The sequence below is a fragment of the Astatotilapia calliptera genome, chromosome 22 (genome assembly GCF_900246225.1).
Source record: "Astatotilapia calliptera chromosome 22, fAstCal1.2, whole genome shotgun sequence".
NCBI classification, from domain to species: domain Eukaryota; kingdom Metazoa; phylum Chordata; class Actinopteri; order Cichliformes; family Cichlidae; genus Astatotilapia; species Astatotilapia calliptera.
This window is the reverse complement of record NC_039322.1, coordinates 21,974,927-21,988,878: the sequence shown is the minus strand read 5'-3', so window position 1 is coordinate 21,988,878 and position 13,952 is coordinate 21,974,927. Positions and strand designations below refer to the sequence as shown.

Genomic DNA, 13,952 nt, shown 5'->3' with positions numbered 1-13,952 from the left:
ATTCATGGTGTTCATGTGTATGAAAGTGTGTTTCTGACTATGCGGCACTGAAAGAGAAAACAGAGGGGCATGGAGAGAGGGAAAGGATGAAGCAACAAAGGTATAAATGAGGAAAATAGGGATGGGGAGCACATGTGCATGTGGCTTCACAGCGAAAATGAGATGTGTTTTACCTGTTTCGTGATATGCTCTGTGGGGAGAGGGATTCCAAAGGCTCCTTTGGAAAAATGACACAGAATTTGTCACATGCTCTACGGTGTACAAGTAAGATATATTACATTCAAATCAGAACACGTTCCTATATCCCAGTAAATCACAATGGATGCTGTCAGACTGTCACACAGGATTTGTTCTATTATTAAGTGACTAGGGAGCAGATCCAAGTCCTGTAAATCATGCTGCAGAGAAAATCTGAAATTATACCCTTTTAAATACAGGTGGTACGAGTCAAATTTGTAGGAGACAAGGCTGGACTGGGACAAAAAATCGGGCCGGGCATTTTGACTAGAGACCGGCCCACCAGGATAAAGATTGAAAATGTGACGTCATTCAGGGGTAAAACCACAAAGGATTCTGGGAATTTGTGGCAAGAGGTACTAGTGCACGCAGGCTTTCAATTGAACTCAGTTACACAGCGATAAAAAGAAACCCAAAAAATGGCAAGAAGCTGTTGTATTATTAACTGCAATAGCCGGTCGCATGGCAGCCACGGGAAGCCGACGGGTAAAGAGATCGTTTTTTGTTTTTTTTTATCGGATTATGTCGTTGAAGAGAAATTTTTTAAGCCATGTTTCCGAAGTAAAAGCTGACGGATGGTCTGGATATACCAAATATAACGTCTCAGAACACTCCAGCTCACAGGTTAGTCTGCTCCAAGCATTCCCACAAAGGTCAGAGTTTTGTAGTAGTTAATGCGTCATTTTTCTTAACATAATTGGTGAAATAGGTTACAAGCAAGTCTGGCGCTGAACAGAAATTGTCGCGCTATGCTCCTTTGTTTATTGTGCATAAATAGTGAATTGTCCTGACACAATATTGCGTTTCGCTTCTGTTATTGCCATGGTACATTGACAAAAACATATACTTTTATTCACAGGATAAAACAGTTGTTTTGTATCACTAATTGTCCAGTGCGATTACAACATACAATATTATTGTCACTGCTACATTTCTGTAACGCGAACCAGAAATTATTTCCACTACTAATTAATTACCGTTGAGCTCAAAGGTTATATTAATAAACTGTTAACGAATGTGTATTTATGACGACGATTTGTGAGACTGGTAAACTTACCTTTGTTCGTACGATGGTCTTTCGTTCTACACGGTGCATTTCAAGGTCCTGTACCCATCCGTCGGTAAACTGTACCTGGGCTTGTTGCAGTGACCTGAAGTTACTAAACTTCATGAGTGTGTGCACTCACTCCAAGAACCGTGTAATTATAAATATGAGCGTGGTGAAAATTGGGCAGCACGCTAACGTCTTTTGTCCACTCTGTGTGCTCGTAAGGGTCTAACCCTTTCACTCTGATTTTTCCTCGTATCTTTTCTTTGTCTTTTCGTCGAGTCTGTCTTTGACCGGCATTGTTCTCCTTTTGTTTTGTACATTCCTTTTTTGTGCGGCAAAGAAAAAACAAGAAGGTATTGGAACCGGAGAATGAACGTTTTGCGGTGCTGCAAATTCTTGCATTTGATGCGGTACTTGGATTGTTTTGCCAAGAGTTCCCGGCATGCAATGCGCGAAAATCACGTGATTGCTAAACAAGGGGGAGGCACCCTCCCCCTTGTTTAGCAATTACGGCCTCCTCGGCTGTAATTGGTCCAGCCCATAGTCGATCATGACCAATTGGCCAATCCAACACCTTTCTTTATATATACCCTTCCTAAAAAAAAAAAATTAAAAAAATCCATCGGCCCATAAAAACAAAAAATCGCCAGCGGCCCACCAGGCAAATGCCCGGTATGCCCGATGGCCAGTCCAGCTATGGTAGGAGATGTTACTTTCAATCAAGATGACTTGCCAGTTTAAAAGTTGCAGGATGCCACAGGTTGGACTTAAGCTGCAAGTATGCATGAGAACGAAACACCAGGCAGGATGAACCTTATGAAAGAAGATACGTGATTTCATCTAAATAATGAATCAGTCTCACTCATTGTCACATTTATTTTTTATTTAGGCATCAGTGCATTTTGTCCCAGGCCTCAGACTGCTGGTACCGTAGCTCTGCTTTTGAATGAAATTACTGTTTATTGGATTTGAATACATGGCATTATTGGAACTTCTCATTGCAGCCAAGCCTGCTGTCTGTGTTTTTCTTGTTTGTTTGTTTTTAATTTCTTATCTTGTCATAATAATTAAAAGGCAGGAATTTAAAAAAAAATGTGTGTAGCCTTAATGCATTTAATCATTTTTTTCAGTGCTGTTTTTTGTACACTTCCTGATCAGCCTACAAGACTCAGTAAAACAGCAGCATGACAGTGGATGAGCATTGACTGTGACATGGTGCAGATTACAAAACTGTTCTGTCTTTTCATTAATAAAGGCTTATACAATGTCAGCCTTTCATTTTCCATTATTTTACCACTTTCTGTTACATTTATATTGGCGTAATTATGTAGCTTGCTAAGAAAAATGTTGTTTTTTTTAAAGTACTACCTTAAACGTTACAGTGTGTGTAGTCTCACAGCTAGATTGCTGTCAGCTGAGTTCTGTTTTCTTACTCTTCCCAGTTAAAATGCATTATGTACTATGGTGGTTGCTGAAGGAAAACATATCATAATCAGCTAAGAGAGAGCAAAAACATGGCATATTTCAACTACTGTTTGTGCAAAAAAAAAAAAACAAGAAAAAAAAACCCTTCAGTTGATCCAAAATGCTATTATGACATAACTGATAGGAACTAGAAAGACAGAGTATATATATCTCATACTGTCTCCTCTTCACTGGCCAAAATCCATCTCATTACATATAGGTCTTGAATTTTCAGACTGCGTCTTATCTTATAGACCTTACAGAACCATATCACCCCAATACAGAATTTTAATTATTTTAATAATTCTATTTATTTCAAAGTAGAATGAGAAGCTGAGCCTTCAGCTTGCATGTCCACCTTCAGTGGAATCGGCCCTTGTAATGTAAATGTAATGTGTTCATTACAAGATCACGTTTTGAAAGAGTTTCATCATTTCAGTCTGGGGTTGAAAAATATAGTTCAGCGTTTGTTTGTGTTTTAAACTTAAAGTACTTGAAAAACCTTCAGACTTGGCAACTTAGCCAACCCCACATCTGGCCTATTAACCAATAACTGATCACAGCAGAAAAGAGCATTGCTCTGGCTCATCCAGTCTGGCACCAGCTTAAGCTAATCTACCCTTACAGTTGTCAGGCCCGAGGAGGAATCATAGCAGAGTTTAGTTAATAGCAACATACCTACATGTTAGCCACAAGTAGATTAAATGTTAACTGTTTAACCATAAACCTTGTTTTTGCTGGTATAGCATTATCAAATAAAACCAGAAATGCCCTATTGTTGTCTATAAGGTTATATAGTCTGCTGTATTTCACTACAGGGAACTTTATATACTTTTGAAAACTACTTTTTGGGGATTTTGTTATTTTTTTCATGGTGACTGCTCACTGTCATGGTTGTGTGCTCCAGAAAACAGCATCCCTCCTTCTGACTATCCTAGAGGACCTGGCCAGACACACACTGCCCAAGAGACAGGCTGCCATTTTCATAAAATTAAAAATGCAACCTCAGAGAATAATCTGCATGCGCTGGTTGTGAAATACAGTATCTTTGTAGACATGTTAACTGCAAGACTAGGTTACAATGGATGCAGAAATTTCTATGCTAACATATGCAACTCTGTAACTGCAAATCTTGCAGTAAAAAAAAGTGCAGCATGCTGGCATTTGTTAATTGTCCTGTTTAAGCATTCCTGTTTTATATGCTTTGTATCTTTTTTTCAGTCTGTAATTGCACATTTTTTGCTCTGACCAGTATTATACTACAGCATAATGGCAGTATGGTGTGTATGCATATAGATCGGAATACTTAAAAATAGTACAGTATCTATTTTCATTGTAGACTATGAGGGGCCGTACAAGCCAAAATTCATACTTTCACTCTCACATACATATATTCTTCTTTCATGCACATATATTTTCACTCTCACATACATATATTCTTCTTTCATGCACATGTATTGTCACTCTCACATACATATATTCTTCTTTCACACACATATACTTTCACTCTCACATACATATATTCTTCTTCCATGCACATGTATTGTCACTCTCACATACATATATTTTCACTCTCACATACATGTATTGTCATCTCGCACACCTTTATTCTTAATTCATATTCATGTATATTCACTCTCACATAAATCCATTAATCTTCCTTTCACACACATGTATTCTATTTTTCTTAATGCTACATATTTTTATGTTGACATATATTTATTCTCCTTGCAGGTGCAGCCCTTTCTAGTCATACATATATATACATACCCTTTACCTTTCAACACATATATATTTGTACTCCTATACTCATATACACATACAATCCCAGTGTTTATCCTTTACCCTTGCATACATACACTCTGACATTCACATCTGCATTTCCTAACACAGGAAGTTAATCCTTTAAGCAGGAAGTTATTCTTAAACCAGGAAATGTAATACACTTGGAGAACTTACTTGACATACCCAGACCTAAACCAGAAGAACCAAGCAATGAAGCTGTTCAAAGTTGTCCTGCTTTCTTTGCTAGTATTGCAGTTAATTTGTCGAGTAAGTAGTAATGAAAATGACATTAGAACTTTTTTAAATAATGTATTAGAATGTTTGGAACAAATTCAAAGAGAAGCTACAGATTCTTTTGTTCGTCAGAGGCTCCATAGAGAACTTGGTGATCACATTCAAACCTTATCTGGAATTTTGTCCATCTCAAGATTTGTTGACGATGCAAGAAATAGAGAAGCAGTGAATACATTACAGTCCTTAAATGGATGGCTAATTTTTTTACTGACTGCTTATGAAACCAGACAAGGAACTACATCTGAGAACAGACTTGTCTTGCTACCTCCACCTCTCATGACTTGCTCTCAAGGTCGACCGCGATACAGCATTTCAAGAGAGCAAATATCTCATTTAGTATCTCTTGGAATGAACTGGCAAAGCATTGCAACATGCTTAGGGGTTAGCTCCCGTACTCTGTACAGGCACAGAGAGGACCTTGGCATTGAGCCACTGACTTATGCAACATTATCCGATGAAAACCTGAACAGGGTTGTTAGGGAAATCCTTCAGTATACCACAAATGCAGGTGAATGTGCATGGCAGCTTGAGATCACGTGGGTTACGAATCCAAAGGTGGCGTGTAAGACAAAGTCTACAAGAAATTGAGCCCTTTGGACGTTCCCTCAGAAGACGCAATGCAATACGTCGACGACTGTACAGTGTTCCTTTCCCCAATCAGTTATGGTGAGAAAATTCTAACAGAAAAACAGTCCTGATTCTAAGTCTATAGCGAAATGGATTATCTAAAGCAAAATAACTCATTGTTTTATTTACTCAAACGTGTGCATATCCTTGACCATGTCATAGTTTCCCCATACATAACTTCTACTTATTTCATTTTTCTATAGGCATATAGATGGAAACCACAAACTTGTGAGATGGAGGATGGTGTTCCATGGCTGTGTGGATGGTTTCAGTAGAACCATCATCTACCTTGCGTGTTTAGATAACAACAGGGCATCAAGTGTTTTGTCACTGTTCATGGTTGGTGTTCAGAACTTTGGAATGCCATCCAGCGTGAGATGTGATCATGGACTAGAAAACACTGGTGTTGCCCGTTTCATGCTTTACAGGCAAGGACTGAACAGGCATAGTGTTATCACTGGCAGGTCTGTGCATAATCAAAGAATTGAGCGATTATGGGCAGAATTAAATCGAGTGGTCTCATATCATTTTGTTAATCTTTTCAATTTTATGGAGGAGCATGGTGTATTAGATTCACTTAATGAGGTCCATTTATTTTGTCTTCATTATATATATTTGCCACGTATTCAAAGAGCTGCCACAGAATTTCAGAACCAGTGGAATAACCATGGACTTTCAACACAAGGAGGGAAAACCCCTCTTCAGCTGTGGCAAAGGGGCATTATCAACAATGCAGGAATACATAACCCAAATATGAATGGTATTTGTGAAAATGACTTTGGTATTGATGAATGCAGACCACTGCCAGAGCTGGAGACAAACAATAATGTCGTTGTTCCATCAATTAACATTTCCATCAGTGACACCATGATGGTTACACTTCAACAGACCTTTGATCCATTTGAAGATGATGGCAATAACGGTATAGATTTATTTTGCAACCTTGTTCGTTTTCTTGAGAGACAATCCTAAAATATCAACAAGGCCTCTGGAGAAATTTCATTTACTGTAATTGTGGTTGTGCAGCTTAAAAATAATACAGTGCCAAGACTGTTGTTAGTTCAGTATTATTAGAAGTTTAGTCACAGCTTTAAATTTCAAGAATGCTACTATCAACCTTTACATGCATGTTTACGGTTTGTATACAATTTTAAAGAATTTATGAGTTGTATTATGTGAGTGTGTTGAGATTTTACAACCATGTTTTGTTTTAAAACACCTTGTTAAAAGAAAAAATAAATTTGTGCAACCACATTTTATTGAGGTTTTTGGTCATCACAATCACCAGATGTATTGTCTTGGAACAAGATGACTCAAACTGATAACATTAACATTAATACAGTCATACAGTCAATACATCAAACATGGATCACTGATCAAATAGAATAGAAGTGTCAGATAAACAATATTGAAGAACACCAGAGAATAAAAGCAACAAACAAGTACAAACCTAGAAAACAAAAATAATCACAATGCACATAAATTAATGCAATGAAAAAATTATTATTGAATTATGTTAGTATATATAACTATTGTATACTTGTAGAATGGTACCCTGACAAGCAAAAAGACTTGAAGCAAATGAACATTTGTTAAAAGGTCAATGCAAAAACAGAGCCTCCAATCACATAATAGGTGGGTGACATATGAAATATGGCAACATAAAGTAAATTCAGCTTGGTCTCAAGTGTGTTAATTGGTGTTTTAGGTGGAACATTTTGAACATGTGTTTGATTTCTGGGAAAGAAAATGCAATGATATTCAAAACACCCCCCCCCCTCTTAGAATTACTTAATGGTTGACACTCATTAATTTAACTGAGTGCAAAATAGGGCTGCCACAAACGATTATTTTGATAGTCGACTAGTCACCGATTATTTTTGCGATTAGTCGACTAATCAGATCATCATCCATTAGACGTAAAACTACAGCTTATTGCACCAGCAGCATCTGCTCTTATATAACTATCATTAGCTTACAGCTTTAAGTGTTTAAGGTCTGTGCTAACTAAAAATAAAGACAAGATGATAGTTTATTGAATTTTAATGAAATTTGCAGATTGTTTCAGTGAAGATTAATAAACTCCTTGCTATCTAAAATATAACAGGACACTGGAGTATATTCTGGAGCATCTCACACTTCTGATAATCAGCTGTCTGCTTGACGTTTATTCAGCTGTGTAAAAACTATAACTTTAATCTCAGACAAACTGATTTACTCAGGAACAAATAAAATACTAAAAAAAAAAAAGCCAAACAATAACATTTTAAGTTATCTAAGTGACTCATATATATTTAACCTGAGTAGCGAAAGACGGCGGTGGGTTTGAAAACGATTTGCGGGGAGTCCGGTGTTCTCACGGCGCTAGTGAGCCTAGCCCCCGGCTCGCTAACGAGCTAGTGGGTAACAGATGTCTCCGAAAACGTCGGAGCGCTTTTGAAAATATGTGGTGTCCTGATAAACTGAGCAGATATTTGAGGTTTACACAGCTACATTCTCGCCTGAAAATATGTTAAACGTTTATTTTGTGACCCAGAAAGAATAATAAGAGTAACATTAAAACTAACTAGCTGCCGCCATTGTTGGAAACTGCGCCGGGCCGCGCTATGAATTCTGGGACACAGCTGCTTCTTCTTCTTCTTCTTCGGGGTTTAACGGTAGCTGACATCCTTGTACATGCAGTGCTGCCATCTTCTGTTTCAGTCTGTTATTACACTCTTAAATCCTGCCACTTATTCCTGCGTCTTTTGTGATCGTACAAAGTTTCAAACGACGCGTCGACTATTAAATCAGTCGTCGACGATTTTGATAGTCGACGTAATCGTGACTAGTCGACAAATCGTGGCAGCCCTAGTGCAAAACTCAGATTAGCATACTAACCTGACCAGGAATTAAGCTATTCCAAAACCATGTGTATTACCTAATGCAAAGTCCATATTCTCCTGAAAGTCTTTGTAAGAGGTATGAAGTGGTAACTTTAAACAATTGATGCACGTGTTTGCAATGGGTAGTTTAGACATGGTTTGTGCATCTGGCTCTTGGTGAAGAAATTCAATGGACGGTTGTGGAGAGAAGCCAATTGGTGGAACAGTGTTGGCTCCAGTGGCGAAGGCAAAAATTGTCCCCAGCTTCTGTGTTCCGTCTTGATCTAAAGGAAAAGCAATACTGTCAAAAATGGCATTAAAGACAAAAAACACAGCAAGCATTTCTACTTTTAACTGATTCAATGAAAAGATGCACTGCATTATAAATTGAACACAATGCTTAAAACGCTAAATTTACCTTCTGCATCTGCTAGGTAGTCTCTCCAGAAACTAATGACAACTGCTTCAGCCTGCCTTTTATTGCTCCCAGCCGGAGAAAGGCGGATGGTAAAGAGGCTGTCAAGAAGGTCAGCTGTAAGCACTGAAGGTGACCAGCATAGAAGGGTGCGAAAACTCTCTGGGTGATCTTGGATTTTGTCCAGCACCTCAAGTGTCCGTAGTCCATCCTGAAATCTAAATGATAATCAGAATTACCTTTAAAATCACAAATCACATCAAAAATGAATGGATCCAAGAAGTATAATCTAAAACATATGAATTTATATATACAATAATTTTTACTTCAGATTATTCACATCATCAAAAGTGTATATCCCAAATCTGCATTTTTCATGTGATGCTGTCACCTTTGGAGGCATGGTGTACCTACACATAAAGAAATGTCACACAAAATTCCCAGAATACAAGGCAATCAGCATGGGTTTGAGTTACTTATTGGACAACAATAAATAAATACATACATACCTTTCAAATGGACCACGGACTCTGTGTATTACTTGGAACATGATAATGTCATGTATAAGCAGATCCTTGTCTTCCAGCCTCCGTAGCGGCCTCAGGCAGCCAGCATTGGCTAAGTATTCCTGAAGTGGCTCAGTTGCTACTATCAGATCTTCAAAGGATTTACACTCTTTAACCTTCAAATAAAAAAATAAAAAATTAATGGGCCCCAATTAATACATGGAGTAGAACGAAATGCACACAATACTAAAACATTATCCAACAACTGACAAATCAGTTTTACCCTTTTAATTTTTTCACGCAGGTCACTATCGGCAACATCTTCTAAAACTGGTTCAGCCAAATCTGGGCCATCAACAAGGCAAGAGAAGAGTGTTGGGGACAGAAAGCCTGCTGGTGGACCACCATGTACAAGGCTTACTGCAATGGCTCTGCCTGCAATGAAGTACCTGTCCTCCCTCATGGCTAGAAATAATGAAAAACATTACATGTCAATAGATGCATGAAAGCGCTTGACAAGAACTTCATAAAAATGATTTTTTTATTGCATTACTCCAGGGATATCAGCCTAAAATCAATACATACCAGCACTATCAAGCGCCAAGTTCATTTTGCCTTCTTCACCCTCAAACATTGGAGACAGGGGCAAAGCTTCGATCAGAAGTCTTAGAAATTCTCTTCTTGGTCCACCCAAGTCAACAGCCTCTTCAGGTACTCCCATATCGTCAGAAAACCTGACAGAAATTGTGTGGCATGGATCATATGTCGCTCGTTTAAAACCTCTAATTGCTCCATCCAGGACTGTTGATCTATTAATGTTGAACTTGCATTTCTTCTGTTGGTTTACTTTTGCAGAAAGTTCCTCCAAAATATCTTTTGCTGATACCAAACAACTTGAAGTCCTGTAGGATTAGAAAAAAGAAAAGAAAAAAAAAAGAAAAAAATATTGAAAAGAACATCAGTAAAAACATTCACATACAAGGGCTACAAGGACATACAAAGTTTTGTCAAAATCAGAATCAGCATACTTTATTAATCACCAAAGGAAATTATCATAATCATAAGCAAAATGTACAAAGGAGTATATTGCTCAGTGGCTTTTTATATTGTTTATATGTTTTGGAGAACTAGAAAGCACTAGAGCAAAGAAAAATAGTTCCAATGCACAATAAGTAAATTTCATTTCATTGTCAGATAGGCTGTTAAAAATTCGCTGCCTATTTCAAATAAAATAAAATTTGCCAGCAATACAGCATTATCATTTGACTCTGTAGACATTATTCAAAAAACTGTTTTGTTAACAGCAAATATAAATATCATATATGCATATAAATATCTGAGGATGGATTACACTCCTTCACAACACTGGTTACAGTATTGGATTGCAACAAATATGGTGTGTTTAATTGGCTACTGTAAAACATTTGTATTTGAAACTAACCTTTCGCTCTGCAGGCTTGCTAGTATAGCCTGGTTAAGTTCCTCATCATCAGAAGACATGTCAGATAGTGGAGTCATGATTGAAAGGTAGTTATCGTAGTTTACAGATTGACTGTGTGTTGATGTAGAGGGTAATGCTGAACAATGATTCTCTGGATTCCTGGTCTGGCAGGGTGAGCTTGAGGTATTTCGGCACGTCAGGACCAGAACTGGATCACTTAAAGATGCAGATGATGAGGTAGAAGGCTGACTAGTGGAAGGGTAGATTTCCAATGAAGACACTGGTAACTGGCTGAAGGAAATGTTTGTTGAAGCGCTGCTGTACTTGTGTGAGATACTACTTTCATGGGTCAAGGCAGGAGTTTCCGTTAATAATGTTCCATTACAAACTGATGAGGCAGGAGATTGCGTCGGAGCAGAGATTGGTTGGAAGGCAGCTGTTGAACTGGCAAAACTGTCTGAAGATGATGAGCGCAGCTGCCTTGATGAAACAGGGTTTTCTTCACAGTTTTCCTCACTGCTGTAGCTTGTAATATCATCCTTAGAAATAAAATAATAATTATAATAATTCACATATATTGAATTTGAACATTAAATACCATATATCCAACCTCTTCTGCTTATTCTTATCAGAGGTGGGGTGGTTGGAGCCTATCCCAGCTACCATAGGGTGAGAAATTTCAAGAGTTAATAGATCTTTCTCACAATTACTTTTACATACTAGGCAGACAAAATTGTAACACATCTCCTGAACAGCAGTAGTCTTACGTTCTATAATTCACAAACAGTCCAACAGAGCAGCTGTAAATTTAGTCAATACCAGAGCTTAGGATTAACATTTTAAAAAAGGAACATTAACTTGGTACTATTCTATCCAACTACAAAAGGTGAAAGGCAAGTTTAAAAAGAACAGACATGAGAAAGTTCAAAGGTTGTTTATGCACCAATTTCTGGTCTTCATATTATTACTGTACAGTGCTATGTAGATTCATTCAAAAGTCAAATAACGTACCAAAATTGGTTTTGATGGTCTGATGTATAGGGCTTTCGATTTATAAATTTTATGTATGAGATTTGCATCCAGCTCCTGTCCTGCTCGCAGTTTGGGCGCAATCAGTCTGTTGCCACAAGCCATCAGAAACTCCAGGCTGGAAAACAGTTACAGTAAGTTGTAAAATGTTTAAAATCCAAAACAGCAAAAATGTTCCAATAACTTTTTTAGAGCTAATCTTGTTTTCCTCTTTGAATCAGACTGAAACCAGTAGTAACAGAAGTAAACTTTATACAAATGTCAAAAAAGTATGCCAAAAATGGAGTGTTCAAGAAAGGATAACTGATTTGGTTCTTTTATTTTAGTTTACTGATTCATGTCTACCTGTTCTCTGACTTAAATCGTTATGTAAAGCTTTGAAATGCCTAGATATCGAAAAGACTACTGACAAAAGCTGTGTTGCATTAGGTTTCGACTGCTAGCACAACCTACCTTACATCAATAGAAAGTTTATCTCCAAAGGCGTCCCTTATTTGTTCAGAGACAGTTTTCTGGTCCCAGGATTTTTGGAATTCAAATCCATTCAATATATGCCCTTGTTCATGTAAATGTTGTTTTGTGCGATGCTTGACAACAACACTGCTTGATGGCCGTGGAAGAAGGATGACATCTTTGTTGAAAGTATCATGATAATGTGTCTTGGCCCTATAAAACAAAACAGAAACTATATTCAGATTTATGTATCTTTTGTTTTATTTACCTATACTTAGACACTATCAGTTCCTTAAGAAAGTTGCTAATGTCACTTGGTAGTGACCAGCTTACACGTTAAACTGTTGCTAAGCTTTTATGAATAAAATAAAATGTTACACAGTTTATATAAAAAAAAAACAGTATCGCAGCTAGCCATTTAGCCCACTTGAATATGTTTAAAGTTGCTTGTGCATGTAAGAGTTGAGTATAATAGCAAACACAAATAACAGAAACATAATTTGAAAGAAAAAAAAATGCATAAAGTAATAGCATGCCTATAAATTGCCTTTGAAAAAAAATGGAAAATGTACGTAAAATAGAAAATGTTTTGGGGTTTGACCATTTTAATTCACTGACGCTTGAATTAAATAAATAAATAAATAAATAAATATATAGTACAATGCATAAGGATTTTTTTTACTGCTCTACAAAGAGGCATACAAAGAAACATTTGCTATTACTTTTTACTTTGACTAAAGAACAAAAAAGACACCGATCATATTTCTTTTTTTCTTATTTCATACACTGTAGAAACTGGACTGAAGGCATGACTTGGCATCCATGTTTATCTACCTTTACAGTGGTACAGATATTGATCCACTCACAACACAGAGTTGGATTGATGTCTTCTAGCAAGATTAAAATTCTACCCCAAAAAATAAATAAATAAATAAATAAATACAAAACTAAACAAAAACAACAAGAAAATTAACCCAACCTTTTATTTAGCAGGCTAATGTAGCTACCACCTCCCACATTAATAAAGAAGATTTAATAAAGTAATCTTAAAGTAAGCATCAACTTACACTCGGGTCACAAGTACAAACAGCCACTAATATTGAAATAAATGCCACGGTCTTTACTGTGGATGCTGCTGAATAAATTAGCTAGGGCTAAAAATTTATAAGGGTAAAAAAGTGCGTTGCTAAATCAGCAAAGCACATTTCGTATTTTGTATTTCGCAGTTGTATAGTTAAGTGGCAAACTGTTTTGTTCTTACCTTTTCCTTGATCTGCAGTTCCAGTTGCCAAAGTGTTTTTGGGTCTGATATCGCAAAGACTGCCCCACTCCAGTCGAACTCCGTGTAGCTACTTGACTCGTTGAAGATACCCGGGTGTTAGCTGGTCTAAAAAGTTCCCTCATCTCACTTTCCACCGTGCTGTGGGTAACACTGGGTGCAGTTGAGCCCGTTCCATCTCAATCAAGTGACGAGGACAACGATGTGACCGTTTCAGGAGATGATAAAATATTTCTTAACAACCCGACAGCTTGCTGAAGAACTCGAGTTTCTTCTCCCCCCCTCCATGCTGTCAGACACTTGAAAGTGACCCGCGCGTGCTTCTCAGCCAATAACAGCGGTACAGACACCCAGCCTTCCGTTTCCATTAAACTCCTTCCGTTTCCACTATACTCTTTCATTCACATACATTATTATCTTGCATACATATATTTTCTTCAGATATGTATGCATTCTCTTCTTACATACATATATTATTTGTAAGATTAAATGCATTTTGAATGCATG

At 37.3% G+C, this 13,952-nt stretch overlaps 1 protein-coding gene across 5 annotated transcripts; it reads right to left on the bottom strand.

Moving 5' to 3' along the window:
- Nucleotides 1–5,387: 5,387 nt before the first annotated feature.
- LOC113015275 (G2/M phase-specific E3 ubiquitin-protein ligase-like) lies at nucleotides 5,388–13,733 on the bottom strand. Of its 5 annotated transcripts, XM_026157227.1 has the most exons (11): nucleotides 13,428–13,733; nucleotides 12,167–12,379; nucleotides 11,696–11,831; nucleotides 10,685–11,223; nucleotides 9,829–10,145; nucleotides 9,527–9,708; nucleotides 9,247–9,419; nucleotides 9,064–9,147; nucleotides 8,741–8,955; nucleotides 8,515–8,606; nucleotides 5,388–6,113 (listed from the first exon to the last, which is right to left on the bottom strand). In XM_026157227.1, exons 1-11 carry the CDS (start codon nucleotides 13,568–13,570, stop codon nucleotides 6,036–6,038), a joined length of 2,172 nt encoding a protein of 723 aa, XP_026013012.1. In that variant the 5' UTR covers nucleotides 13,571–13,733; the 3' UTR covers nucleotides 5,388–6,035. The 5 variants fall into 5 exon arrangements, with proteins under 5 accessions (XP_026013012.1, XP_026013010.1, XP_026013011.1 ...); XM_026157225.1 differs by lacking the exon at nucleotides 5,388–6,113 and having other exon boundaries at nucleotides 8,306–8,606; XM_026157226.1 differs by lacking the exons at nucleotides 5,388–6,113; nucleotides 9,064–9,147 and having other exon boundaries at nucleotides 8,306–8,606.
- Nucleotides 13,734–13,952: the final 219 nt, after the last annotated feature.

Excerpts from the sequence above, each read along its gene's own strand:
- LOC113015275 (XM_026157225.1), bottom strand. The coding sequence starts at position 13,570 with ATGAGGGAACTTTTTAGACCAGCTAACACCCGGGTATCTTCAACGAGT. Across the intron at positions 9,148-9,246 it reads GTCCGTGGTCCATTTGAAAG|GTACACCATGCCTCCAAAGG; the intron begins GTATGTATGTAT and ends CTTTATGTGTAG. Across the intron at positions 8,607-8,740 it reads CTACCTAGCAGATGCAGAAG|ATCAAGACGGAACACAGAAG; the intron begins GTAAATTTAGCG and ends CTTTTCCTTTAG.